Source organism: Myotis daubentonii, chromosome 7 (genome assembly GCF_963259705.1).
Source record: "Myotis daubentonii chromosome 7, mMyoDau2.1, whole genome shotgun sequence".
NCBI lineage: Eukaryota > Metazoa > Chordata > Mammalia > Chiroptera > Vespertilionidae > Myotis > Myotis daubentonii.
The window spans coordinates 38868554-38895386 of NC_081846.1; the positions used below are offsets into that span (position 1 = coordinate 38868554).

The 26833-nt window shown below is 38.3% G+C and overlaps 2 protein-coding genes across 2 annotated transcripts in view; one reads left to right on the top strand and one right to left on the bottom strand.

The window, feature by feature from the left end:
* Positions 1-18127, top strand: part of CERKL (ceramide kinase like) — a 95002-nt gene extending 76875 nt beyond the window's left edge. The window contains exons 5-13 of the mRNA XM_059703933.1: positions 2314-2456; positions 9020-9094; positions 9867-10044; positions 10128-10187; positions 10774-10799; positions 10893-11001; positions 12768-12864; positions 17126-17304; positions 17968-18127. Coding sequence (XP_059559916.1) covers positions 2314-2456; positions 9020-9094; positions 9867-10044; positions 10128-10187; positions 10774-10799; positions 10893-11001; positions 12768-12864; positions 17126-17304; positions 17968-18049 — 949 coding nt within the window. The 3' untranslated portion in view covers positions 18050-18127. The remainder of the gene's footprint in view (positions 1-2313; positions 2457-9019; positions 9095-9866; positions 10045-10127; positions 10188-10773; positions 10800-10892; positions 11002-12767; positions 12865-17125; positions 17305-17967) is intronic.
* A 1935-nt stretch (positions 18128-20062) lies between these two features.
* Positions 20063-26833, bottom strand: part of ITGA4 (integrin subunit alpha 4) — a 73217-nt gene continuing 66446 nt past the window's right edge. Inside the window, exons 23-28 of the mRNA XM_059703932.1 lie at positions 24816-24923; positions 23905-24030; positions 23178-23297; positions 21507-21605; positions 21039-21158; positions 20063-20546 (exon numbers count right to left, since the gene is read on the bottom strand). Of these exons, the coding sequence (XP_059559915.1) occupies positions 20442-20546; positions 21039-21158; positions 21507-21605; positions 23178-23297; positions 23905-24030; positions 24816-24923 (678 nt within the window). The 3' untranslated portion in view covers positions 20063-20441. The remainder of the gene's footprint in view (positions 20547-21038; positions 21159-21506; positions 21606-23177; positions 23298-23904; positions 24031-24815; positions 24924-26833) is intronic.

The following is a 26833-nucleotide window of genomic DNA, read 5'->3' on the forward strand; positions in this document are numbered from 1 at the left end:
TCTCATGTGGCTATACTCAATGAGGTTTTATATAACATAGGGAAGGAAAATAATATTTTGAATAAAAGTGCAGTCTCCAAGGCCAAATTGTCTTATTTCAAATCCTCATTCTTTCACTTACCATGGTATGACCTTGGGAAAGTTACTTAATCTTTCAATGCCTTAGTTTTCTAACCTGTCAATTGAATGTGAAAGTATATCTGTTGCACACAGTTGTTGTTCAAATTAAAGTAGTTAATACATGTGAGTGCTGAGAATAGTAATACAGAGTAATTATTCACTAAATCTTAAATTTTATTGTAATTATCATTTGTTATAGCTTCAAAATACGTAACACAGCATGCGTGGTGATACCATTTCCAAGGCTTTTGTAGCAGGGTGTGTTCATAGAAAGGCCATCTGTACTAACTCTAGCCACAGATTAATGTGGACACGGCGCTCTTACTGGATGCAGGATCCCAGGGGTCAGAGGCTGCTATGCTGTACAAGAGAGTCGAGATCTTTGGTGTTAAGGTAGATGCTTTGTTAGATGACTTTACGAGCTCCTTTTGGGCCCCACGCACCTCAGTAGGTAGACAGGCATGGATCTGAAAATTATACGTTTATACAATGTTTGGAAACTTGCTCATAGAGATCTTTAAAATCATATAGATAAGATTCAAATCAAACCTTGGCTTCTCCATTTACAAGGAGGAGGCTAATGCCTAGTTTACAGAATTCTGAGGATTTGCTAGAAAAGAGCCAGGATGTCATCGGACATGAAATTGTCCCTGAGTAGATACAATCACTTCTGATTCAGTGGCCACAACGTGCACCCATGGAATCAGTTTAGAAACAAAATAATACCCCGAACCAAAAAAGGCCTGGGTTGTATCGCATATCCTAGAGCCTCTTCCAACTAGGGTGGACCTGGCTGGCTCAGGCTACGTGCAAGCAAAGGGCTGCCTCAGTTAGGTGAGGGCCAGCCAGGCTGAGAACAAGGTGGAGAGAGCTGATGGAAAGGCTCCCGCCGCCTCTGGATTCATCAGCATCTGGAGCTGCGGGAGCCAGTAAGCCCTGCTGATTATGACCTGCAGGCTGTGGCGGTTCTTGTTTGTTTGTTTGTTTGTTTGTTTGTTTGTTTTGGCACATAGTGTTTTTAAATAGATAAAATGCTAGTGTTTACAGACTAAAAGACAACCCCAAATCAGAACCTGCGGCTTCAGGAGAAGGGGTCCTGGAGGCCTGCCCCCACAGGATGTGTGTGGGTGGGAGCTGAGAAGCGCCTCTCCTTTAGACTGAACATGCTCTGCCAGTCTTGCTCCGCCCTTGAACGGTGACACATGCTTCCAATAATAAAACCTTCCTTTTGTGGCCCTGCTGGTGTGGCTCAGGGGTTGAGCGTCACCCACTAACCCAGAGGCCACTGGTTTGATTCCCAGTCAGAGCACATGCCTGGGGTGTTGTGGGCTCAGTCCCTAGCGTGCAGGAGGCAGCTGATTGATGTTTCTAGCTGTCTTCCCTCTCCCTTCCTCTCTCTAAAAAAGCAATAAAAACACATTTAAATTTTTTTAAATCTTTCTTTTGAGAAAATTGAGGTCATTTTGCTACTTAAGGTTATTTTGAATCTTTTAAATACAAATGATTATGAAACAAATGTCTGATGTCTTCTATATTACTTTCATGGAGTCCCACCTCCAAGGCCCAATAGTCTACTTTTCATGAAGCCTTAAAAAGACAAGCAGTACTGACTAGGGTCGAAGGGTAGTAACATTAACTTTGGAAGTGCCATTTAGCAGTGATGTCCAGGAGATGAAAACCAGTTCAGCTTTGCAATCACTACAGTCATATACTAATGATAATGAGCAGTTCCTTTAATTAAAGCCTCATATTTTACGTGGCTCTTATTTCAGTATCTTCAGAGCTCTATTGAAAATTAGCAGGATTTTATGACTTTGTTTTGCATTAGTGAAAGGAATTGTCCATCGCTATTATTAACATTAACAAGATGAGAATAATATGATTTTGGATATTAACAGAGCAAAATGCAGGTCAGATGTGAATTTGCCCCTTCGATACCTCTTTCCCCATTTGAGAATATTTACTCTCTGGGTATCATCTAGGCATTACATTCATGGAGGAAATGACTGAAAGTATTACATTCTGTGTAGTGCAAGTGTCTCCTTATCCACTGCCGCATACTAAAATGTGGAAAGGTGTGTAGTGATCATGCACATAGAATATAGAAGATGAACAGTTACAGTCTAGATCTCATGAATGATTATCCATTAATTTGAAGTCTTGCGTTGTCTCATGTAACTTCTTATTTTCTAGCGTCGTCTGTGTTGGTGGAGACGGTTCTGCCAGCGAAGTAGCCCACGCGTTGCTCCTTCGAGCCCAGCAGAGTGCCGGCCTGGAAACAGACCGCATCCTGACCCCTGCCCGAGCCCAGCTGCCGCTCGGTGTGATACCGGCAGGCAAGGGAGTGGCCACGGCTTTGCTAAATGGACCCTCTCCTTCTATCCTTCCACCCTCCCCTGTTTCACTTTCTAGACAGTGCGATACAGAGTTAAACACGTAGACTTTGAGTCTGAAAGACCCAAGCTTGGCATCTTCACTAGCAAGAATGTGAGGCTTGGACAAGTTATTTAATAGTTTTGAGCCGCATTTTTCTAATCCATAAAAGGGAGGTAACCCACATAGTATTCACGTCAGTACAAGGTTATTGTAATATTAAATTAGGAGGTATATGCAGAGAGTCGGATACATCGTGAACCATTCAATAAATGGGGTTGTTGTTATTCTACCTTTCCATGTGAAGGTCTAATGATCACACGGTCCCAGATCATGAAATTTCAAAACAGGGCCACTCCCAGTCAAACTGCTGATAACTTCATGTGAGGGCAAGTGTGGTAACCCCCCTAATCAAAGTATACACAGGTAACCTTGACAACACCGAGAGGATTTATTCCGACTGCTGTTTCTCCAACAGCTAGTGCAGAATAGAACACAGCACAGCGAACACTCAACAATTAGGTTTATTAGGTGAATGAATGTAAGGATGATGTTCTAGAGTAAGCAGCACTTGAATTAGGCCTAAAAATGGGTTCGATAGGTCTGGCCTGAAAAAAATGAGAATGAGCTGCGTTTTTGCCTGCAAAAGTAAAAAACACCAAGGCAAAAACCCAGGAATGTTGAGGAATAGAAAATGGATCATTTGTTGAGTGATTACAGTATCAAAATAGGCCCAAACTATGGTGGCTCCTGGATGCCATAGGAAGGCATCAGGATGGTACTTGATAAACAGGAAGAAACAATGGAAGGTTCAGAGCAAGGGAGCAACTTGCTGGGAGGCTGTTCTAGGAAGATTCCTGACCAGGGGAAGGGAGCAGGAGAACTTGGGGGTGAGAGGCAGGGAGAACAGCTGGAGCGCACAGGATCCAGAAGGGAGGAGCGCACAGGGATCCAGAAGGGAGGAGCGTGCAGGGATCCAGAAGGGAGGAGCGTGCAGGGATCCAGATGGGAGGAGTGCACAGGGGTCCAGATGGGAGGAGTGCACAGGGGTCCAGATGGGAGGAGTGCACAGGGATCCAGAAGGGAGGAGCGCACAGGGATCCAGAAGGGAGGAGCGTGCAGGGATCCAGAAGGGAGGAGCATGCAGGGATCCAGATGGGAGGAGTGCACAGGGGTCCAGATGGGAGGAGTGCACAGGGGTCCAGATGGGAGGAGTGCACAGGGATCCAGAAGGGAGGAGCGCGCAGGGATCCAGAAGGGAGGAGCGCGCAGGGATCCAGAAGGGAGGAGCGTGCAGGGATCCAGAAGGGAGGAGCGCACAGGGGTCCAGATGGGAGGAGCGCACAGGGATCCAGAAGGGAGGAGCGCACAGGGATCCAGAAGGGAGGAGTGCACAGGGGTCCAGATGGGAGGAGTGCACAGGGATCCAGGAGGGAGGAGCGCACAGGGATCCAGAAGGGAGGAGCGCACAGGGATCCAGAAGGGAGGAGCGTGCAGGGATCCAGAAGGGAGGAGCGTGCAGGGATCCAGATGGGAGGAGTGCGCAGGGGTCCAGATGGGAGGAGTGCACAGGGGTCCAGATGGGAGGAGTGCACAGGGATCCAGAAGGGAGGAGCGCGCAGGGATCCAGAAGGGAGGAGCGCGCAGGGATCCAGAAGGGAGGAGCGTGCAGGGGTCCAGAAGGGAGGAGAGCACAGGGGTCCAGATGGGAGGAGCGCACAGGGATCCAGAAGGGAGGAGCGCACAGGGATCCAGAAGGGAGGAGTGCACAGGGGTCCAGATGGGAGGAGTGCACAGGGATCCAGGAGGGAGGAGCGCGCAGGGGTCCAGAAGGGAGGAGCGCACAGGGGTCCAGATGGGAGGAGCGCACAGGGATCCAGAAGGGAGGAGCGCACAGGGATCCAGGAGGGAGGAGCGCACAGGGATCCAGAAGGGAGGAGCGCGCAGGGGATCCAGAAGGGAGGAGAGCACAGGGATCCAGAGAGAGGGAACATCTTTTGAGAGTTTATGATGTTATATGAGTCACTCCTTCAAAAATATTACTTAAACATACAATAGTGAAGGAGAGTGATTATTTCTTTTCATTTTTAAAAAATCACACATTTCTCTAAAGAAAAGCAGAAAGAATTATTCTTTCCTATGAAAACAGAAATCAATCCATTTGATAATCACATTCATGTAGTATAGATTTCAGTATATTCAGCATTAATTGACAAAGAACAAAAGGTATTTGAATGTCCTTTTAGAGTATGAAGTCTGTTATACAAGCAAGAATTTAAAAGGCTACTTGGATATACCTTGATAATTTTAAGCATATAGAGAAAAACCTGTGGTAGTCTTTAAGAAAAAGAGAACAAAACCTCAATTTAGAAGAAAAAAAAAAGATGCAGTTGAGACCAGCCACTTTGACATTTTGTGTCGCTTTAGTAGCCCTCTGTCTAGAATGGTGGAACTTTTCCATGCAAAGGGCACCTGCGTAGGCCACTGTTTTTCTTCCTTAGTACTGTCCCTCATGAGGTCACTCTTTGGCTCCTGAGAATCAAAAGTGGGAAGATGGGCCTCCCCATAGCTGTGCATTGGACTGAAAGTGAATTGTTGGCTAGAAAAATTGGGGGCTATGCTTACTTTTTGAAACATGTAAGTCAGATTTTATAAAGGAGTAGCACCAAGTTTCACCATCACTCTTTTTAAGCATATCTGATTCTGAAAGCACTTTTTGTATACAGTGGCCATGTAGAAATGCCATCTAAATACTCCTTGTTTAGAAGATACAGCCTGTTCCCAAACGCTGGTCACTGTCCGGGACTTGCAGCGTATGGATCCCAGGTAACAGGAGGAGGAAGGCATGTTGGGACGTGTTTAATGTGAGGACTCTATGCCTCCCGGGCTTTGGCAGCAGAAGAGCAGGAGCTAGGCAGGAGGTTTGCAAGCTGAACACAGAAGACCGTTTGCCTTCGAAGCCATTTGCCTCCTGGAGAGAGACACCCAGAGGGAGGGTGTTTAGTAAATGACTACACTGAGCCAACAGACTAAGCTGCTGAATGACGGTCAGACTCAGATGGATCAGATGTGGAGAAGCCTGTATTTGAACTGCTGGCCATTAGCAGTGGTGTTTGTTGCTATGGGAACTGGTGCTAAGGAACTATTAGGGAGAGATTTGGATTAAAGGGTGTGCCTGAGGTGGGGGAGAGGACAGAGAAAAAAGCTTGAGAGGACATAAAAATAAAAAAAGCAATCCAGTTGTTGTAAAACAAGGCTCGATCCACATACTGATGGCTGCAAACCATATCTTCCTATAGAATTCACATAAATAAATTCATGCTTTCCAATTAATTTGAGGAAAATTAAGTATTTCCAAGGGACTGTTAATTTCTACGATATTTCGGGCATGGAACCAATGTAGGTGCAGCTTTCCTGAGAATTTTAGATATGCTTGACTAGGAAGTCATTACATCACATTTATCTGTTTAGATGTGGGAGACATTAACGGCCTTATGAATATTCATGGTGCCTGGTTAATTAAGTTAATTGTTCTGCAGAAGTGCTTGCACTCCCAAGGACAATTTTTTTCCCCTTTTTTTCTTTTTGCCTCCTTGGCTTCTGCCTGGAGCTTCCATCAGTCATGGACTCCTACTTCTGTCCTTACTCTGTAGTGGGCGCGTTTTAACAGGTTTGGGAAGGTGGTGGTGAGTGAGCCAAGTTGCTGGTAACGTTATGAAAAAGAACTTTTCAGGCTAATTAAAATGTTTACCGTGAGGCAGACCATTTACAGTTTTTGTGCGGATGCTAAAATTACATAGTTGCTATTTATGTGAGCAGGCTGTTCTTTTAGCAGGTAGACATCTTTTCAGATGAGTCACATTTTGTTTCAGCACACTGTCCTCTATCTTGTAGATTATCCAAATAAAAATAGAGAGCAGTCTAGAGTTTGACAATTTTGCACCCACTTTCCTCATGAACACCTCCCTCCCCGCCCCCATGGACTTCATTTATTTATTTTTAATTTTTTAAAATCCTCACTCAAGGATATGTTGTTATTGATTTTAGAGAGAGAGGAAGGGAGAGAAAGAGGGAGAGAGGGAGAGAAACATCGATCAGTTGCCTCCCATACACACCCTGACCAGGGAACCAATACCCAATCTGGCTATGTGCCCTGATCAGGAATTGAACCTGTGACCTTTCAGTGTACAGGAGGATGCTACAACCAGCATCTGGCCAGGGCTATTTTTTAATTTTAAAAAATATTTTTTCAACTACACTTCACATTCAGTATTATTTTGTGTTAGTTTCAGGTGTACAGCATAGTGGTTAGACAATCGTATACTTTACAAAGTGTTCCCCCTGATATTTCCATGCATAATTACTACAATATTATTTCTTTTTAATGTAGAGCCTAAAACACTGTCTTAAGGACTGAGGTCCAGGTTAATTAGAGTAGAAGATGACAAATAATTTCCTGACTTCCGGTCATGCCTGTCATCACTGCCAAGTTCTATGGAATTATGGAAAGTTGCAAAGTTGAGAAGCCTTAGCATCACAAAAATAAAAATAGTGATCTCTAGCATTCTAAAAACAGTTGTGCTTGGGCATGCTTAGCATACTTCAAACTCACAGGAAATAAACAGGCTGTATTTTCTTGAGTCATGATATGTGTCATTCTCTATTGCACATGACAACATTACATTATGCTTTTTAATAACCTTTCTAGAGGAATGCGTTTATGGCCATTCCTAATTAACCATGGTAATGGAGGAAATGTGTTTCATGGAGTACTGTAATCCATTGATAATTCTAAATATCTCCCTCTAATTATGTGGCCTCCTCCAAAATCTTCACCATAAATCTGACTGGGAAGCAAAATAGACTGATCTGTTCCCTCCCCTCCCCTCCCCCAGTCCAGATTCATTAGCGATTAGATGGCCAAAAGGCAGGCTGTGAGGGTCACAGGATCATTAAAAAGGACTAGGTATTTGACTCCTGGGTAGAGGTCCACTGAGTAACAGGTTTCTGGACCACTTGTTCTCAAACCTTAGGGTGCATACAAATCAACTCGAGAACTTCCCAAAACAGGGACACCTCCCTGGGCCTCACTCCCAGACATTCCACCTCCATGGGTTGTAGGTGGAACCCAGGAATTTGCCTTTTTAAGAAGCTCCCAAGTAGTGCCGGTGCTGCTGCTCCCTGGACCATGCCTTCCAGGAGTGCCTGTCCAGGTTAACGTGTGCACACGTAACCCGAGGGTCCTGTACAACGCAGACGCTGGCTTGGTCGATCTGGAGTAGGGCCTGAGAGTGGGTCTTACTAAGCACCCTGGTATTGTCAGTTGCTGCTGGACCCTGGGCCATATTCTGAGTAACAAGGGTCATAGCATAACTTGCCTGTTGCTCAAGCACTTGGAGCCAGTTTGCCAGTTGGTTAAAGTGGAGTTCTCTTTGCATTGGTGTTACTAGAGGTCTGGAAATCATTAATGATTAGATAGATCCCTAATGATTATTATTTTAATGATGGTCTGTTACCTCAGCTTTTCCAACTGAGCAACCCAAGCACACATAAGTTCAAAGTGACGCAAATTGGAGAGATTAACAGGGGAGCACACAGGAATATTTCTGATTCACAAATCCAGGGACAAATCTTTGCCTTGAAAGCCGCAGAACGTAGCACATCCATGTTTCCATAGCCCTCGGCTGTTACAGGATTTCTTCCTCATATTCTTTAATTAAAGAAAAATTGTAGCTTCTTAAGTTTAAATGCTTTTGCCTCGTGGGAATGGCAGGGACTAGCTGGTATTTCCCCCTTCAAAAGCAGACATTTACCCCAGGATCTCAGAGACATAAATGCTCTAGGGGCCTGACTTGAGAGAGCTCTTTTCTTCTGTAGGTAAGAAAAATTCATGTGGATTTTAAATTATCTTAATGATTTTGAAAATCAGAAATCTATAATGTCTCAATACAGATTTTCATGCCATGGCAAATACCATGGAATTAAACATTTTCTTCATCTAGGATACCATTTGTCAGACAAAGGAGAATCCCTGTTTGGGTGAGAGCTTATCTCTGAGATTCGTCAAATGTATTTACAGCATGCCCTTTGGACTTCGTAGTGATCGTGTGTGCCTTTCTTAGCTGCTGTTGGGACTTTTATTTTGTTATGTATTGATGCATTTGTCTCTGCTCTCCAGAAACACCCTTTTGCTGTTGGTGCTCCTTTTGGTGTAGAAGTTAGAAGCCCATTTGTTAAAGCTGGATGGAGTAGACTTTGACATAGCTAGTAGTTTTGGGTAGAAAATAGACATTCATGATGGAAAAAGCTGTAAGTAAGGAGATACTATAAACGATGTTCTAATCTTTAAGTTGTTTGAAGATTAAAGAATCATTCAGTAACCATTTGATGTGCATCTGAGCTGTGAATGGAAACAAATTTCCATTTGTCATCTGAATATTACATAATGACATCTGCATAAAGAGCAAGTGGTTGATTTGTAACCTAGGCTACATTGACTGTACATGTTCTAAAATTGATTTGGCAGGCTCTACCAACGTACTGGCACATTCTCTCCATGGGACCCCTCACGTGGTAACTGCAACTTTGCACATTATAATGGGTAAGAACTATTTCAAAGGAGTGAGTTTTATAAGCAAGGTTCTATATTACTATAAGGGAGGTTATTTTATTCCCATCAGACTTGCCTGAAGAAAGACAGGTTCTTTGTCTCTTAAAGCAGAGAAATGTTGAATTAAAACCCAAAGGTCAATTAGGCAACACTTCTCTGTTTGGACTGCCTATCTTTTCAGAATACAGATGCTATAAAGAGCAATAAGTAAAGTTTGCTATAATAGTGATAGAAAAAAATACATTGTAATCATGTGTAAGATCATGATTTTATAACCAGATCAAGGAAATCCATGCACACTATTCCAGTATATCAGATACTATTGCTGGATTGTACCAATACTCTAGGGCTAGGATTATGTTATTAAAAGAAAGGGGAAAAAAAGTACACGATAAAACTTTTCAGCCACTGTACATCCACTCAACCTTTTATTATCCCAATTGATGGGAAACATATACACTCAGATAAATGCAATGCAAAGCTGCTGCTAAATCTGTTTACTTTTCAGACATCCTAACCATGTTTTATATGAAATAGCTATAAGCTGCAAAATCTACTGCCTTGTGTTTCTTTCCTTAGAACCTGAAAAAGATTCAAATGGCAATTTCAGTAGTTGTAGGTAAAGATGGAGAGAAAGCAAAGATATTCATTATGGTATAAAGTAGCTCGAGATCTGAAAGTAAATAAATGTGCTCTTCTGTGTTTGCCATTTTGACACCTGGCGCCCTTGCACAGTTGAGTAATATTTAATATGATATTCAAGGGCACATACAACCGGTCGATGTCTGCACCTTCAGCACCACTGGCAAGCTTCTTCGCTTCGGGTTCTCGGCCATGTTTGGCTTTGGTGGGAGGACTTTGGCTCTGGCAGAAAAACATCGATGGATGTCCCCTACCCAACGGAGGGATTTTGCTGTAATTAAGGCACTGGCAAAACTTAAGTAAGTCTTTTTTTTTTCCTTAAACCAAGAATCTTTTATCTCAGAATCAGTGAGTGTTAATAACAAATTTCATTGTATTTTAGGCCAGAGGACTGTGAAATATCATTTTTACCATTTAACAGCTCTCCAGATTTACAAGAAAGGTAGGTAGAAAGCTCAAAGCAACATCTACATCTGTATCTTTCTTTAAAGCGTAAAATAGTTTGATATAAACAGTTGGTTAGATTGTGATCTTTGGTTGCTTTTCTAACATACTAGTGAATAATATAGACTCATGGAGTCTTACAGATTCTAGTAGGCCATGTAGTCTGGTTTCTGTCTCCAGATACAACCATTAATTCATTCCATCCATCCACCCAACAGCTGTTTATTGAGTGCCTAATATATTCCAAGCACGTTGGATACATGAGCCAAAAAAATAGACAAGTAAACAAAACCCATAGTTTTTGTCGTCATGAGAGTTTGTTGGGTGTGGAGTACAAATATTAATCAAAGTCACACAAAAGAAGTGCTGTAGTCTGTAAAAAAAATGAAAATCATTTTTACTGGTGATGCTACCTAGAAATGAATCAATGTAATATAATTTAGTAATGGAATTATGCACATATTTTTACTTATTGTCTAATATAAGAAAACATTTAATATATATAATGTAGGGGTCTGTAATTTTCTCATATTTAATAGATGCTATTTTTGTCATTACTTTTCCCTTTGTTTTCTTATTTTTAGGAGGGCACAGAAATCTCCCAAATCTGGTGAGTCTAGAAGTATCTCCTTGAGAACTGACGCAGGTTCTAGTGCCATTTGGCTGTGTTGAGGGAAGGTAACGGTCACTTTCCTATCTGTAGACTGCAATGACCAGTGGCAAATGATCCAGGGTCAGTTCTTGAACGTCAGCATTATGGCAATTCCTTGCCTGTGTTCAGTGGCACCTAGAGGCTTGGCACCTGATACCAGGTGAGTAAGTGTTTTTATTGAATCATTAATACTTTCCTATAAACCAAAATTTTCTTTCAGAATACCTGTCCCTCCTTGCCCCAGAACTTGGCTAGCTAGAATATTATGAAGAGGTATTCTGTCCTTGACTGTTTAATATCAGAGATTTTCAGGAATTTGTCCTCAGAGTAGGTTCAGAACAGCTGTTAAATTGGAAAAAATGATCATGATCAGACAGTTACTTTGATTTTTTAAGTATCACTGAGGGTAAAATATTCCTTGGGTTTTATTGACATGATTCTATTATGTTATTTCATGTCACTTTGCTTGCTTTATTTATTTAGGTTTATTTACCGATTGTTAAGGACATTATATTTAATTCTGGTTTCCAATTTTAGTGCAGACACAAATACCATGTATTTGTGTATATTTGATACCTTTAATCAAAAGAAACATTTTTGTTACACTTAATGTGAATAATGGTACATGTGAATAAAAATCTACTACCCACATTTTATATAAAATACCATGAGACATTTTACATATTGTTTTATCCATAAGATATAGATATTCCATCTCTTATACATTCTTTTCAGTGGTTGTCCATTATTGGTATGAAAATTTCTCTCCCTTTTCCTTAGAGCATAGAAGAAAAGATCATGAATGTTGTATAATGTAGTCAAATTTAGATTTTCCCTGGAGGTGGAATAAAAGAATGACTAATGTACTTTGGCAATCTATAACATTATTGTAATGATTAGTTTCAACTTCCCTCCAAAATATTTAACTAGAATGATTATGAGTAAAAATTAAGCACATTAAAAAATACTGTTTCAGTGCTGTTTATTTTCAGTTGGGAAGAGATGGCATGACAAGTCGAAGCATTGAGCTCTGAGAATTAAGAACTCTGGTTCTGTGATCATTTTTTCTTTGTGTGCCTCTGGACAATCACTTAAGCTTGGGCTCTTCTTTTCCTTCTACATAAACTGAGTGAATGACGGATAATCTCCAACATTCTATATAGCTCTAACCTGAGCGTCCATAGATTTAAAGAGCTCTTTTTTGTTGTTGTTATTCTTGGAATAACTTTGTATTTCCACTGAAATTGAGCTAGAAGTCATTCACATGTATTTCTGCAAATGACCTTCTAAAGCTACATACATTTGTGAGTGGCCTTTTTTGGGCACTGAATCACACATGCTAAATTTACACTCTTTTATATTGAACCAAACAGCTATGCAAGATTAAAATGCTCGGTCATTTAACCGAACATGTGTGGCAGCATTTGTTCATTTCGTGTCATCCATACAAGGGCCAGTTTGATTTAGATTCTTGTGTCACTTAGACCTGCCCATAAATAAATATTTAAATCAACGTTAGATTTTAGAAAGTGTTGAGCTGTTTGTTATACCACTGGTACTATAGTAACTATTTTATAATACATCTTTAAAAAACATGTAGAATCCTTAAGTAAATACATTGGATTTTAAATCACATCTTGATATATGGATAGGGTGCATAATGGTTCATTTTATAAAAAGCCCCGAACTGAAGAGCTTGCTGAGAAGAAGGCAATTGTTTAATAAAAGCATTTTTGAAAGGCTGCGTCATTTAAAAAATAACAGCAAAATATGATTTAAGAATTTTAAATAAATTTAATATGATGATTTATCTCTCTTGCCTAAAACTTTTGGTAAACATTATATATTTTAGAAATATTGATATAGAGTCAATTCTGATGTAATCTCTTAATAAACTTGATGTCAAATACAAATATTTAATTTCAGATTAAATAATGGAAGTATGGCTCTTATAATTGCACGGAATACTTCTCGACCGGAATTTATAAAACACCTGAAAAGATACGCCAGTGTTAAAAATCAGGTATAGTAAATTCTTTTTGTTACTTATATGCAAAGTTATTAAGCACGGACAGTGATATGCTGCAAGAGCTGACATCAAGTCTTGCCTCATAAGAAGGCTTTATTTTCTTCCAAATACATTAACTTTTTTTCAACATGTACTTCCTCCAAATTTTGAAGAGCATCCACCAGTACTAATATAGATTGGCCTTTTTTTGAGCTATGGCTTGGTGGTTATATATTTGTGTCTTGTTGGCTTGTTTGGGTTTTTGTGTAAAAAGAAAATAGAAAATTTAGTGTGGTATTGAAATTATGAAGTAAATTAAGGTTAAAATTACATACTGGGATACTTTTCAGAATGAGAAGTAGTGAACCATCTTTAGGTTGAACTGAATGTTCACATACATAAACAATTGTAGGGCATATTGAAAACCATCATTTGCGGTGTGACTCATCCTGCCTCCTCATCTCTGTGTATAGTCCCTGGAAGGTAAAAATTCCATTTCAGGTTCTTTCGACTCCATCCTATATCTGGACAGTTTCCACTGCCCCTGCATTTCTACGTTCACATTGGCCAACGTTTTTAGGAGGGAGTTTAAGACCCTTAAATGCTAGAGTTTCCCCAGGGGTTTGTTGGTAGCCTCCTTGCCTTCTCATGACACCTCCTCCTGGGTGATCACATGGCTGCCTGTTTTGAACTATCTGAGTGTTGTCCACTTTCAAGAGTTCTGTCTTCTCTTCTGACCTGCAGGATCACTGTGGTTTCCTCTGTGCTGCGGCTATAAAACTCACAGGCATCTTGTGTCCATAGCTGACCTTACTGTCTTTTCCCCTAAAGGTGCTCCTTCCATGGTTCCCGACACAGGTCAATGGCATCACTACACCCATCCTGGAGTTGCTCTGACTTCTCTGTCTTCCTCATTCCTCACAACCCACCCCCCAAGCAGGTCTGTTTGTTCCCCTCTTAAATGTTTCTGAAATTTCTCCTTCTCCTTACTTCAAAACTCATGCCTTCTTGCTTCTAATAGCCTTCTTTCTGGTCTTCCTTTTCCCTGGTCTTGTCTGTCTTCCAAACTTCCTTCTAAGGGGCTTTTTCTAAAACACACTTCTGATTTCTCTTCTGCTTAATTCCACAGTGCCTTTCTCATTGTCATCAGGCTAACATCTAACTTCCCCAGCATGCACATGGCCCTTTGTATTCTGGCCCTTGCCCACTGAAGCCTCACCTCTTTATCATCCTCTCCCAGAATTCCTGTTTTTGTCATTGTATCAGTTTGCTAGAGCAGCCATATGAATATTACAGACTGGGAGGCTTAAGCACAGAAACTCATTTCTTCACAATTCTGAATGGGAGAAGCCCCAGAAGGTGGGTGTCTCCTGAGGCCCCTCTTGGCTTGCAGAGGGCTGCCTTCTGGCTGCGTCCGCAATAGTCTGTCCTCTGTGTCTGCACATTCCTGGTATCTCTCTGCGTCCCAGTTTCCTCTTCTTACAAGGACACCAGTCCTGCTGGGTTAGTGCCCACCCCAATGACCTCATCTTAACTGATTACATCTGCAGAGACCCTATTTCTGAAGATGACATTCACAGGTAGTAGGAGTTAAGACTTCTAGATACCTTTATGAGGGATACAGTTTAGCTTATAATAGCCAGTTACTAATGACTCATTTCAAACTCATTTTTTACAATGAATGACTAGGTAGACAATGAATGATTAAGGAGAAATTTTTTCAAGTGCGCAGTATGAAGGATGTCTGCAAGGCTGTACCCTGAGAGGGGAAACCTGATGCAGAGACTTAAGCATTTTCAGAGAACTGCTTGGGGCCCTCTGATCAGAACAGCCGATGCCACCATATAACCCCAGTGTAATCCACTGAAACCCAGTGTATGATACAGTATGAACTGGAAAATCTACTGGACTGTGTTTTCTACTATGTAAAATAAGGGTGTTTGGAAAATTTCAGTTTTCTGTTAACTTTTAAGTTTCTGTGCTTCGTTGAGGTTTATATGTGGAAGGAGGAAGAGAGAACATGTAGATCAGCGGTTCTCAACCTGTGGGTCGCGACCATCGGAAAACACATATAGCATATCAGATATTTACATTACTATTCATAACAGTAGCAACATTACAGTTATGAAGTAGCAAGGAAAATAATTTTATGGTTGGGGGTCACCACAACATGAGGGACTGTATTAAAGGGTTGCGGCATTAGGAAGGTTGAGAACCACATTGTAGATAATATGAAGAATAAGCCTCATGTCATTTATCTGAAAACTAAAATAAATGAGTAGTTACTCTGCACTTCTGCTAGAGTAAGTGGGTTATTTTTTCACTTGTTTCCTTAAGCAAACAAGAAAAATTGAAATTTGAAGTTTACTTTAGTCCAGTGGTTCTCAACCACTGGCCCTTTAAATACAGTTCCTCATGTGTGATCCAACCATAAAATTATTTTCGTTGCTACATCATAACTGTAATGTTGCTACTGTTATGAATCATAATGTAAATATCTGATAGGCAGGATGGTCTTAGGCGACTCCTATGAAAGGGTCGTTCGACCGCCAAAGGGGTCGCGGCCCACAGGTTGAGAACCACTGCTTTACCCTATTCTAAACAATTATCTTGCAACTTGTGGTCACCTTTAAAGTGGGTTCATGAAGCCAGCAAACACCTGTGAAACATTCGATTGAATTTTTTTTTTTTTGTCTTCATAAGTTTAGGCCTAGGTTCTTCTTAGTTAAATTCCAAGTGTGAAACTTACACCAGACCTCACTTTATATCAGCTAAACTAGGTGACAAGTTACTAATCAAGTCAGTGGATTATATAAATTTTCTGTATCAACAGACCAGTATTAAGGATTGTCTTTGGAAATTCTATGATATCATTACTGTATACAATTTCATAGAGATTTCCTGTTTTGTCATCCAACAAGTGTGGCCAGCTGCTAGATCTAAATGAGGTGGAAAGCTTCAGAAGAAGGGTTCCTTCTTCCAGAGAAACTGGGGAACCCTGGTTATAATTAGTTTCAAAGCATGCATGTTGATATTTACTTGCAAGAGAGAGCACAGTGAACTTTCTTAATGTGCACTAGCAGCTAGGGATAAAGGAAGCACCCTGATTATTTGCATTTTTTAAATTGTTGACAGTGTTACAGATGTCTCCCATTTTCTCCCTTTTGCCCCATCTCAAACCTTCACCATGCTATTGTCTGTGTCCATTGGTATGCATATATGTTCTTTGGTTAATCTCTTCCTGTCCCCTCCCACCCTCTCCCCTCCCGAGATCTGTTATTCTATTCCATGCATCCATACTTCTGGACCTATTTTGTTCGTTAGATTCTATATATGAGTGAGATCATGTGATATTTGTCTTTCTCTAACTGGCTTAGTTTGCTTAGCATAATACTCTCCAGGTCCATCCATGCTGTTGCAAAGGGTAAGAGCTTCTTTTTTATAGCCACATAGTATTCCATAGTGTAAATGTACCACAGCTTAAAAAAAAAAATCTTTATTGTTGAAAGTATTACATTTACATATGTCCCCTTTCCTCCCCATTGACCCTTGCTAGCCACTTTCCCTCCCACCCCCCACCTTCGTCACCCTATTGTCTGTGTCCATGGGTTATACATATATGCGTACAAGTTCGTTGGTTGATCTCATCCCACCCACTCACCCCTGCCTTCCCTCTGAGATTCTAGTCTGTTCCATGCTTCTATGTCTCTGGATCTATTTTGTTTATTATTTTGTTGCTCATTAGATTCCACGTATGAGTGAGATCATGTGATACTTTGTCTTTCCCTGACTGGCTTATTTTGCTTAGCATAATACTCTCAAGGTCCCTCCCAAGGTCACAAAGGGAAAGTGATCCTTCTTTCTTACTGTAGCAGAGTATTCCATGGTGTAAATGTACCACAGCTTTTTTATCTATTCATCTACTGGTGGGCGTTTCAGGCTTCTTAGAATATGTTTCCAGAAGTGGGATTGCTGATCAAATGGCAGATCCATTTTTAATATTTTGAGGAACTCCATACTGTTTTCCATAATGGCTATACCAGTCTGCATTCCTGCCAGCAGGGTACCAAGGTTCCCTTTTCACCATATCTTTGCCAGCACTTGATGTTTGTTGATGATAGCCACTCTGGCGGGTGTGAGGTGATACCTCATTGTCATTTTAATTTGCATCTTTTTGATGATTAGTGATGTTGAACATTTTTTTTTCATATGTCTATTGGCCATCTGTATGTCCTCTTTGGAGAAGTGTCTATTTAGGTCCATTTGTTTTATTTAGTTCAATTTTCCATTCGTTGAGACTTACACTGTTGAAGAAGTAAAAGTTTATCCAAGGAATAAAACAAGTGCACACAGTCTAGAGGAGGAGGATCAACCACATGAAACTGCTTCAGAAAACAGTTTCCCCTGGAATGTAGATGGCGATTTAATGGAAGTTACATCAGAGGTCCACGTTAAGTAAGTCTAATTATTTCACTACCTTCTATGTCCACCAGTAGACACAAAACTACTAGTATAATGGAAGCAAGCAATTGGCTAGATTTCTTTTTAAATTAGCAAATCAGGGAAGGATAAACAGATAAATATGTAATTTAAGTATGACTTTACATTTATTCATCAATTGTTATGGAGAGTTAACACATTTTCTTTGGTTATAAGTCTACACTATACAGATAATGTATGTCTACAATTTCCATTTTGAATTTGAAAAACATGAGTCAAAAGTTTAAACCTTGTGACACTGAGTAGCAGATTATTACAATTTAATCCATTAGTCTTATACTATATAACACTTCCTACTCAGCAGTTCCATGTGATTTACATATCATTTAATTAAGTAACAAGAGCAACTGGTGAGCTCTCTATATGTACAATTGGCTGCATTTTACAGAAACAATGGAGAATATTAGTCAAGAAGGCTTTATACTAATTCAGTGCTGATTTATTACACATCCTGGCCCCAGTTTCTCTAGATTTCATCTCTGCCATGAATGTGTTGTTGGCTATCATTAGACTTGAACTTAGTATTAAGCACTGTACTCAATTGGTGTATGTGTGAAAAATAACAGAATGATAGGTTGATAAAATAATCAATTACACATATTATTTTATTCTTTGCAGATTACACCCAAGACTTATCAATCTTTATGGTGAAAGCATGGAAGAAATGAATGATTCCAAAGTAACATGTAATTGTTTATAACAAAAACATATGAACTAAAATCTTAATAGGAATGGACATATTTTAAACAGATATCCTAACAGGAAAAAAAAAAATCTTTTAAAGAAATTAAAATTGCTTGCTACTTTTGACATTGCTAAAAATTAGCATTGAGGGTTTGAATATACCAAACATGATTTAAATTCTGGGTGCTTTTTTTTGGAATGTCTTTATATCTACTTTTTAACCTAGATATGTAATTCCTAAGTGAAATAATTTACATTATTTCATTTTTCAGGACCATCAATTCTGTTGTTAAATATCCTGTAGTCTGGTACGAATGCCCTGATTTTCCTAATGAGGTACTTGTCCAGTGAGGTTAAATTTCAAAATTATACGACTCAGTCTGACCAGAAATAGAACTACTATTTTCAAAATTTCTCTAATAACTAAACAACTTCCCCCCAAAAGAATCTCTCCTTATTTTTAAGTTGTGATGGTACCAATTTTGCGAATATTCTCTGAAAGTTGAAAATGCAAGTTGATTTTCTTACTTCAAAGTGGTAGGGGTTTTAAAATTCATAGCTTATTAAATTTTATTTTAAACTATGCAAAATATCTAACTGGGCAGAATCTGGCCCATTAGGGAGCTGTGCTCTCTTGCTCCTGACAGTCATGTGCTCTGGCCATGATAACACTGTTTTCAATAGCACCTGAAATGCTGTCATTTCTGAATAGGAAAGAACCAAATTTAAGTTTCCTCAGGGATCATCCTTGAGAAAGAAATTCTAAATTTGGGCTTCATTTTCCGCCAGTGATTCTATACATTTTCCTGAACGGCTTCTATTCAAAAAAGTATGCTTTAAATTTTATAAATGTAATCAGATTGTATTGGCACACAGAGTTCACAGGAGGTTTCATGTTCATGCATCTCTGTGCATTCCGCACTTTCCACCAATCACAGACTGCAGGCTTGTGATGGATAACTTACACAGCAACTAGGTAGTCTGAGGAAGATGGCTTTTGGCAGGGACTTCCTATAAATATTTCCTATGGAATATTTTCCATAATAGTAAAGACTGACCTCTAATTTATCTATTTGATCACATCTTCTAACAGTTTTTCAAAATTTGGCCACCATCATCTTATATATATATAAAGACAGATTTAGCTCAGTTCAGATGAAATTATATCCTAAGATCAGCATCTAGTTCATATGTATGAATAAATAATACAAAAGATTATCTTTAAATGTCTTAAAATTTTAAAATATAAATTATATAATTATAAAAAGGAATCTAAGATAACCAATAAAAATTTAAAATGTTTCACTGATCACTAAAACATATACCATGGAAATTTTGATGTTAGATTTATATTCACTGGATATAAGCTAAATCTATTTTAAAATTATAAATTATGTTTCCCCATTTCCATGCAGAAGAGACTGATCTTACAAGCATTTAACACTTACATTTGAATAGAAAAGCGTAATATCCAGTTACTATTTACAGAGTATCAGTATGATAGATTTCTCCTTAACCACTGTTTTTACAGAGCTTTGATTTTAAAAAATTATTTGTGAGGTACAGTTTTCATATTTTACATATACCAGTTAAAGTGCAACATTCACAATCTGTTTCAGAATATAAATTAGAATTTTAAGTACTGTTGTTTTGTAAACAAGAAAATTGACTAATGATGGATTTTTAAAATTTACTCTGGGGTACCCTTAAAAAAATGTTACAGGAGAGACTTATGGATTTATACCTATGTGAACATATATGTGTATTTCAAAGTTATGTATGTACAGAAAGAAGAAAGAAATCCATAGTTGTATAAACAACAATTATCCAGAAGTCATCCCATTAAGCTCAAACCAGTGTATAAAAGTTCAGTCTGAAGTTTGCTCTTCAGGCCCATTAATCATAGACTGCTGAACGGTTGTTGATCAAAGCCCATAGGAAATATATTACAAGTAAAGGGCTTAAAGGTAAAATGCTTTCTTTAAAAATATTTAGCAGAATTTTTTCAAAGAGCTGTTTCATTCATTAGGAAACATTCGGCTGAATATTTTTAAAGAACATAATTCAAACAAGTCTCAAAGATTAGGAATTTATTTTGCTGAAGCAAGCATATATGTTGAAGTCCAAGACTTCTTCAATCAAGTTTTATGATTTAATTCAAATGCACTTTTATTTCCAAATATCTCCAAGGGATTATTTATCTTAAATGTTTTAGTGTTTTATACCCATTTAATAACTGAAACAATACCTTTTTCATTTGCCTTAAGACGTAGTATGTCACAAGGTTCTGAGTAAAAAGTACATAAAAGAACTCTGGGCAAAGCAAAGTTCATGGTTTCTTGTAAACAATGTCTTAAATTTCTTTATTATATACCTGAGTCTTAGTTTTCTCAATTTAAAAGAAATCTTTAATCATCATCGTCATCATTGCTTTTACTGTTAATGTAATTCCAACTGTCTCTTCTGTTTTCTTCTTGTAGGATGGATTTGTACTGTCTTTTAAAGAAGCCAGCCTGAAAAAAATCATTGTATAATCACTAGTGTGCAATTATTACACTCATATAAAATATCTCAACAGTCAATGGCAAGTTAACATCGGTGATACTTTCTATGACTAAGTAAAACAACATATAACAAAACCAAATATTTCATAGGCTAATTGATATAAACAAGAGTTAATTGATACCATTTGAGGACCTGCTATAGTTCTTAAACTGTGTCCCATGTAGTCAATAAAAATTAATTCGGAAAATATGGGATTAAAGAGCAATTACTGCAGGACTTACTAATGCAGGTATAAACTCCCTAAAATTGGCATTCAACATAATGTGCAGTGTTTCTCAAATGTTTTTTTTAAATGAGTTATCTTTAAAGAAGGCATATTTTTCTAGAACTCTGATATGGAAGTTAGGAGAAAAATGGTGAAATCAGTACTGTATATTCACTTGGGAGGCACAAATTGGCTCCCAAGTAAAAACATTGGTAATTATTAAAGAAAGGCTTACCTTCCACATAACATATGAAATCAACAAAAGTAAAATAAGTCCAAGTATCAAGCTACTTGAAATAATTGCTAAGGTCAGATGACGTGTGGGTCTTTGATGATGTAGTCCTTCGAGCCAAACCTACATTATTAACCAACATAAAGAAGCACCAGTTTAAAAGTTTGCTTGTTTCCTTTGCAGCCCCTCCTCAATCCCCAATAGTATTTAGAACAACCCATCCCATTCTCTTGCTGGTTCCTGATCAGAAACAGTAAACAGTAAGTACAATGGACTTTTTCTGTGGTTCTTCCTCCAATCCATCCTAAACTCCTTAAAAAGCTGCCATTCCCTCTTTCCAGGTGTGGAAAATACCAACTCTCAGGAAAGTATTTCAAGCCCTCCATGAACTAGTAAAAAAAGCTATTTTCCTGACTAAACACCCTAACAATACTATTTTTCCTACAGTCTTCATGTTTCAGTTTAACTTACGTGTGCAACATTGCCATCCTTGTTTAGTTCAATAATTTTTGGATGTGGCTCTGGAAAAGCTGTTGCTCTTATTTCAAACTTGAGTGCTGAAGTCTCATCCTGTTTAATAAACGAAAGATCTCTATTGATTCATAGTGTTATTTTATGAAGACATATTAACAGAACTAATTTCTCACGATCCTTACCTACTATCTAGAAGTTTTCATAATTAATCTTCCACAATTTACTTCACCATTTGTAATTAATTGCAATGCTTATTTTGATTATAAAGGCATGGTCTTGGTATTAATTTATATGGCACCATTTTGTTGAAAATTTTTTTAAAAAATATTTTATTGTTTTTTGTGTTTTTTTTTTACAGAGAGGCAGGGAGAAGGAGAGGGATAGAGAGTTAGAAACATCGATGAGAGAGAAACATTGATTCAGCTGCTTCCTGCACACTCCCTACTGGGGATATGCCTGCAACCAAGGTACATGCCTTTGACCGGAATCGAACCTGGGACCCTTCAGTCCCGCAGGCCAATGCTCTATCCACTGAGCCAAACCAGTCAGGGCTTATTGAAATTTTTTTTTATTAAACATAGCCACTTTGCAGATAACTTAATTTAAATATTATGTGTTTGTAGTGTATTTTCCCCTGGGTATTGAATTTTTAACCCCAAAATAAGACTTTCTCCACTTGATAAACCCTCCCTAAAATTCATTTTATTTAGGCTTCTTTTTATTTCTTTCTAAGTTGTGCTGCTCTGATCAAATACACATAGTCTACCTAATACTGTAATGGAAAAATCTGGTACAAATAAGTTATAGCATTAAGATATCAAATCAGTAGGTTGATGAACTCAGAGAACTTTACTATTTAATACAGAGACTTATAAGCCAGAATCCCCAGACACTAAGGACTTTTGAAATTGTATGCAAAATTGAGGTGTTTTTTTAAGTATGCGCATTCATTGGGGAAGATGAGAATATATTCTTGAAGGTCTTAAAAAGTTTTTTTGTTATTGTGTTTTAAAGACAATTTTACTTTTTAGCTTTATTAAATATTAGATTTTAAGCATAATTTAAAATAGTTTGGAAAGAACTTTAAGGTTATACAAAATGTTAAGGCAGTCAATTTCTTTGATTTAATCAAGGTCTAAAAATAGTTGAACATACTTCCTAAAATAAACATCTTAATTACCTATTTAATTACTAAAAACCATGTCATTTAGACAATGTATTCAGCTAAAGTAAAAGGGGAGCGATCAACCGCAACCAAAGGACTTGTATGCATGTATATAAGGATAACCAATGGACACATATGTGATACCTTAATCAATAAAGAAAAAAACTGAAACAGTTAAGTTTCACTCTAACTTTTATTTGTTGAATGCTTCTCTATATACCCATGATGGCGAACCTATGACACGCGTGTCAGAGGTGACACGCGAACTCATTTTTTTGGTTGATTTTTCTTTGTTAAATGGCATTTAAATATATAAAATAAATATCAAAAATATCTTTTTTTTTTACTATGGTTGCAAATATCAAAAAATTTCTATATGTGACACGACACCAGAGTTAAGTTAGGGTTTTTCAAAATGCTGACACGCCGAGCTCAAAAGGTTCGCCATCACTGCTATATACCATCCTACTTAGATATAGTTTGCAGATTCTGTATGGACTTACCATTTCTAAGATGGATGGCCGGCCTTCCAGCTGAATGTGAACACTGGCTTCTTTCCCACTTTCCATTTTTCCAAAATTGCATGAGAAATTCAAACAATGTGGATCAGGTTTTGTGCAGTACTTGAAAGAATACCAAAAAGCTACATTAAAATTTCAACATTTTTTAGAAGATGGCTAAAATAATTTACATGGAATTAAAGATCTGTTTTTGTTAGTGGCATTTTAAAAATCTTAGTTTAAACAATTTAAACAAATGTTTGTTTTATAAAACAAAGTATTTGAACTGGAGCATGTGTTCTTATGAACCTAACCGTCTGGGATAGATGTTAAAAAGAAAGACTCCTAATCAGAATCTTGCCAAGTTGGATGTTCTCTGTTTATTATAAAAGTTGAATAATTTGAATGCTAAGATTGCTTGTTGTTTTTTTTTCTCATAAATTCAATTAACTGAAAAGAGTCAAAGTTCTTTTGAGTAGCCTTTGTGAAATGAGATTAAGAGGGTATGGAGAAATGTCTGGCTGGCACAGAATGGGCATTTGTCAGACAAATAATTAAAATGTATATAGTTAACCCTGGGTCTATCTCAAATTTCCAATTATATCTGTTCCTCACATGCAAGAATATTACTTGTTTCTCTCCTAACCCAAATGACAGCTCAAACCCATTGACTTTAAGCATTTCAGTTCTGTAGGTTGGAAAACAAAAACAATGAAAAACTGAAACTTACCAATAGCCTCTTATCAGTCCTCGAAAAGAATTTATATATGTCTCTTAGGGCCTCCATTGCATCTTTTTTCTTTTCTGATGTGCACATTCTTTGATAATTTTTAAAATGACATTCTCCTGAACTAGTCTATAAAGATAGGAAGCAAGAAAAGTGTTATAATATTGGAAAGAACAACAAAAGCTACATGGTTTTAAAAGTTCCAATTGCTTGATTACCTTTTCTAAAAATATCAAGTACTTCTGAAAATGTGAAAATATTTTTGACAGATATTTAGGAGAGATTAAATCTCTGCAGCAAAAACACAAACTCAGAAAAATTTTAGAGGGTTGGATATAGGTCCTCAACTAATCAAATGGCCTTAACCTTACAGAAAATTAGGGCAATGTAAAAAATGGGCATTTGAGCATTAGCATGAAATTCAACATTTCTCGGGCTTTAGAAACTATGTCCTACCATCTAAATTTGGAATTCAAGTAAGATTTTAAAAAATTAGAACACAAACCCAATTGGTAGGCTTATTGATTGATTGCTTGTCTTGAAACTGGGAGAGTAAAAGCAATTCTGATGGAATCAACAACATAAGAATACTTATTCTTAAGTAGTGATTTGAATATTCTTTCTTTAAAAAAGGCTGAAATACTAATTTTGTTCCCCAACAGTGGTCTCAAGTTTTATGGTAAATTCTATAAAATTAGTCCCACAGGTCCATATCACAAAGAAAATGTACTGAAATAGTAGAGTGTAATTTTGTTATTGTATATGTCAAATGCAGAGGTTCTAATGCAATGTATAATATTCAAGGTGTACTCAATGAATGCAGGGTGAGTTTATAGCTGAGACTGTGACTGAAGTTAACAGACATTTCCTTTTCAGCAGTATTACTTACAATAAAGGAGGGAACAGATTTTTACCTGGACATCCAAAATGTTGAACAACTTATCAGTTTGGGGGATAAAAGAATTTGGGACCATTATTTCCACACTAACATTTGGAGCCATGCTAGGGCCTGTGTTGATAACCTGGTAAGAAGGGAAAAAAATGAAACTGTTAAATGTTTTCATAAATGTAAGTACAGATATAAATGAGCTCTTAGGCGAGCCCATCTGTTTCATGAAACATTTCTAGTGGTGGAGATTTGTAGTTGGCAGCTACACCACAAAGGGAGACAGAATGTTGACAGCGAGAACTTAAAAAACTTTGCTAAGAAGTACAACCTTTAGTCTTTACTCCCAGCTCTCTCCTTTTGCTATTAATTAGGACAGAATGTCCAGGCAGATGTTTTATTGTAGTCTAAAGAAAGAGACATCAACAGTGTACATTTGTATGGCACATTCTGTATCTAAAATGCCATGACCAATCGGTCCTCATCACTATCCCATCAGATGGGGCAACATTTAATTATTTGCCAGCTCAAAAAAAATGCTAAGAGGTGTTAGTCAACGATGCGCCAAGATAAAAATGAAAAGAATTGGGACAAAACCCAGGTATTCTAATTTAAATCCTATGATGTTTTCACAAACCACTCTGTGCAGAGGGGATGTCAGCAGTAAGTGCATAAAATGTATTTTAATTCAGGATGATTATAGTGCTGATACACTCAGAAAACCACAAAGGGGTGGGTTATTCGGCTTTAGAAAAAATTCAATAGGTTTTTAAAGAAGAATGCATAAGGGAGTGATATTTCATTATTGCTGATAAATTTGGGGATTGCAGATCCCTATAAAAGGAAATTGGGCCAAAATATTGCCTCCTGAGAGCTTCACTATAAAACCAATACAAAGTCAGAAATGAGATATACCACAATACCTGGCTGAAACAGCATGACTCACAGAGTTGCAATACTGTTTTGAATGCGTATGATATCAATGAAGAAAGTGTCTCTGGCTTCCGGACACATGGTAATTGCTCAGCCATGCAAGCCCGGGGCAGTTGCAAAGGCAGTGCCCAGACCTTGAGACAAGTTTTCCCGATGCCTGCAAATAATCATTCTAACCTACAATACCTTCCATCCTTATTTGCCGGGTAACATTTAGACCTCCAAGAATGTATTCATACTTACTCAGACTCACCAAACCTACAGGACTTCAAAATAGAGGGCTAAATTTTTTCAGTCCTGCTGTGTGTTCGTATAACAAAAACGACTGTATGTAGACTCAATAGGATTTCAAGGTCATTCTTCTTCCACAGATCTGGGGCAGGGCCCAGGAATGTGCATTTTGGACAAGCACTCCAGGTGATTCTGATGCACATTTTGAAAAGCGTTGCCTTACAAACTATCATGATGTACCGAAATCCAGACCCACGCCCCGTAGATTGTTACACAGCTCTAAGGATATTTGGGCAGTACTTTTGGTTCAAAAAATATTTTTGTGGACATTATCTCCAATTATTTACTAATCATCAACATCCATGATGCACCAAAAATATCAGTTGATAGTAAATAAACATTTTAAGTTGTCTTTATATTAGTATACTAATATTTCTGGAAAATGACACTATACTTTTTAAAAAGATTATTGAATAAATGAGGCATCGCTTGCTACAGGTAACCTATCAATGGCTTGAAAGGCTGACCCAGCAGACCTTAAATGGAGTTGACTTGACTTGGTCATTTTAGGGCTTTTAAATGCTCCAACTAAGATGAGAGTTCACTGATTTGCACCTAAACATGCTTTCCCTTGGTCTATCCTGTTTTGTTTTTTTTTTCTAGGCACCTCTAGCAGATTCTCTTCCTCCCATAACTTTGCTAGCTTCAAGTGTTACCTCTGTTTCTACTAGCTCCTTCCCACCTGTACCGTAAGGAGCTATGTGCTTGAGTAAGAGGGACAAGAACAGTGGGAGGAAAGGGCATGGGCACCCATGTGCCAGCTCCTTCCTTATCCTAACCAAACTGAGGGACATCACAGGGATACGACGTCCTCTCGAGCAA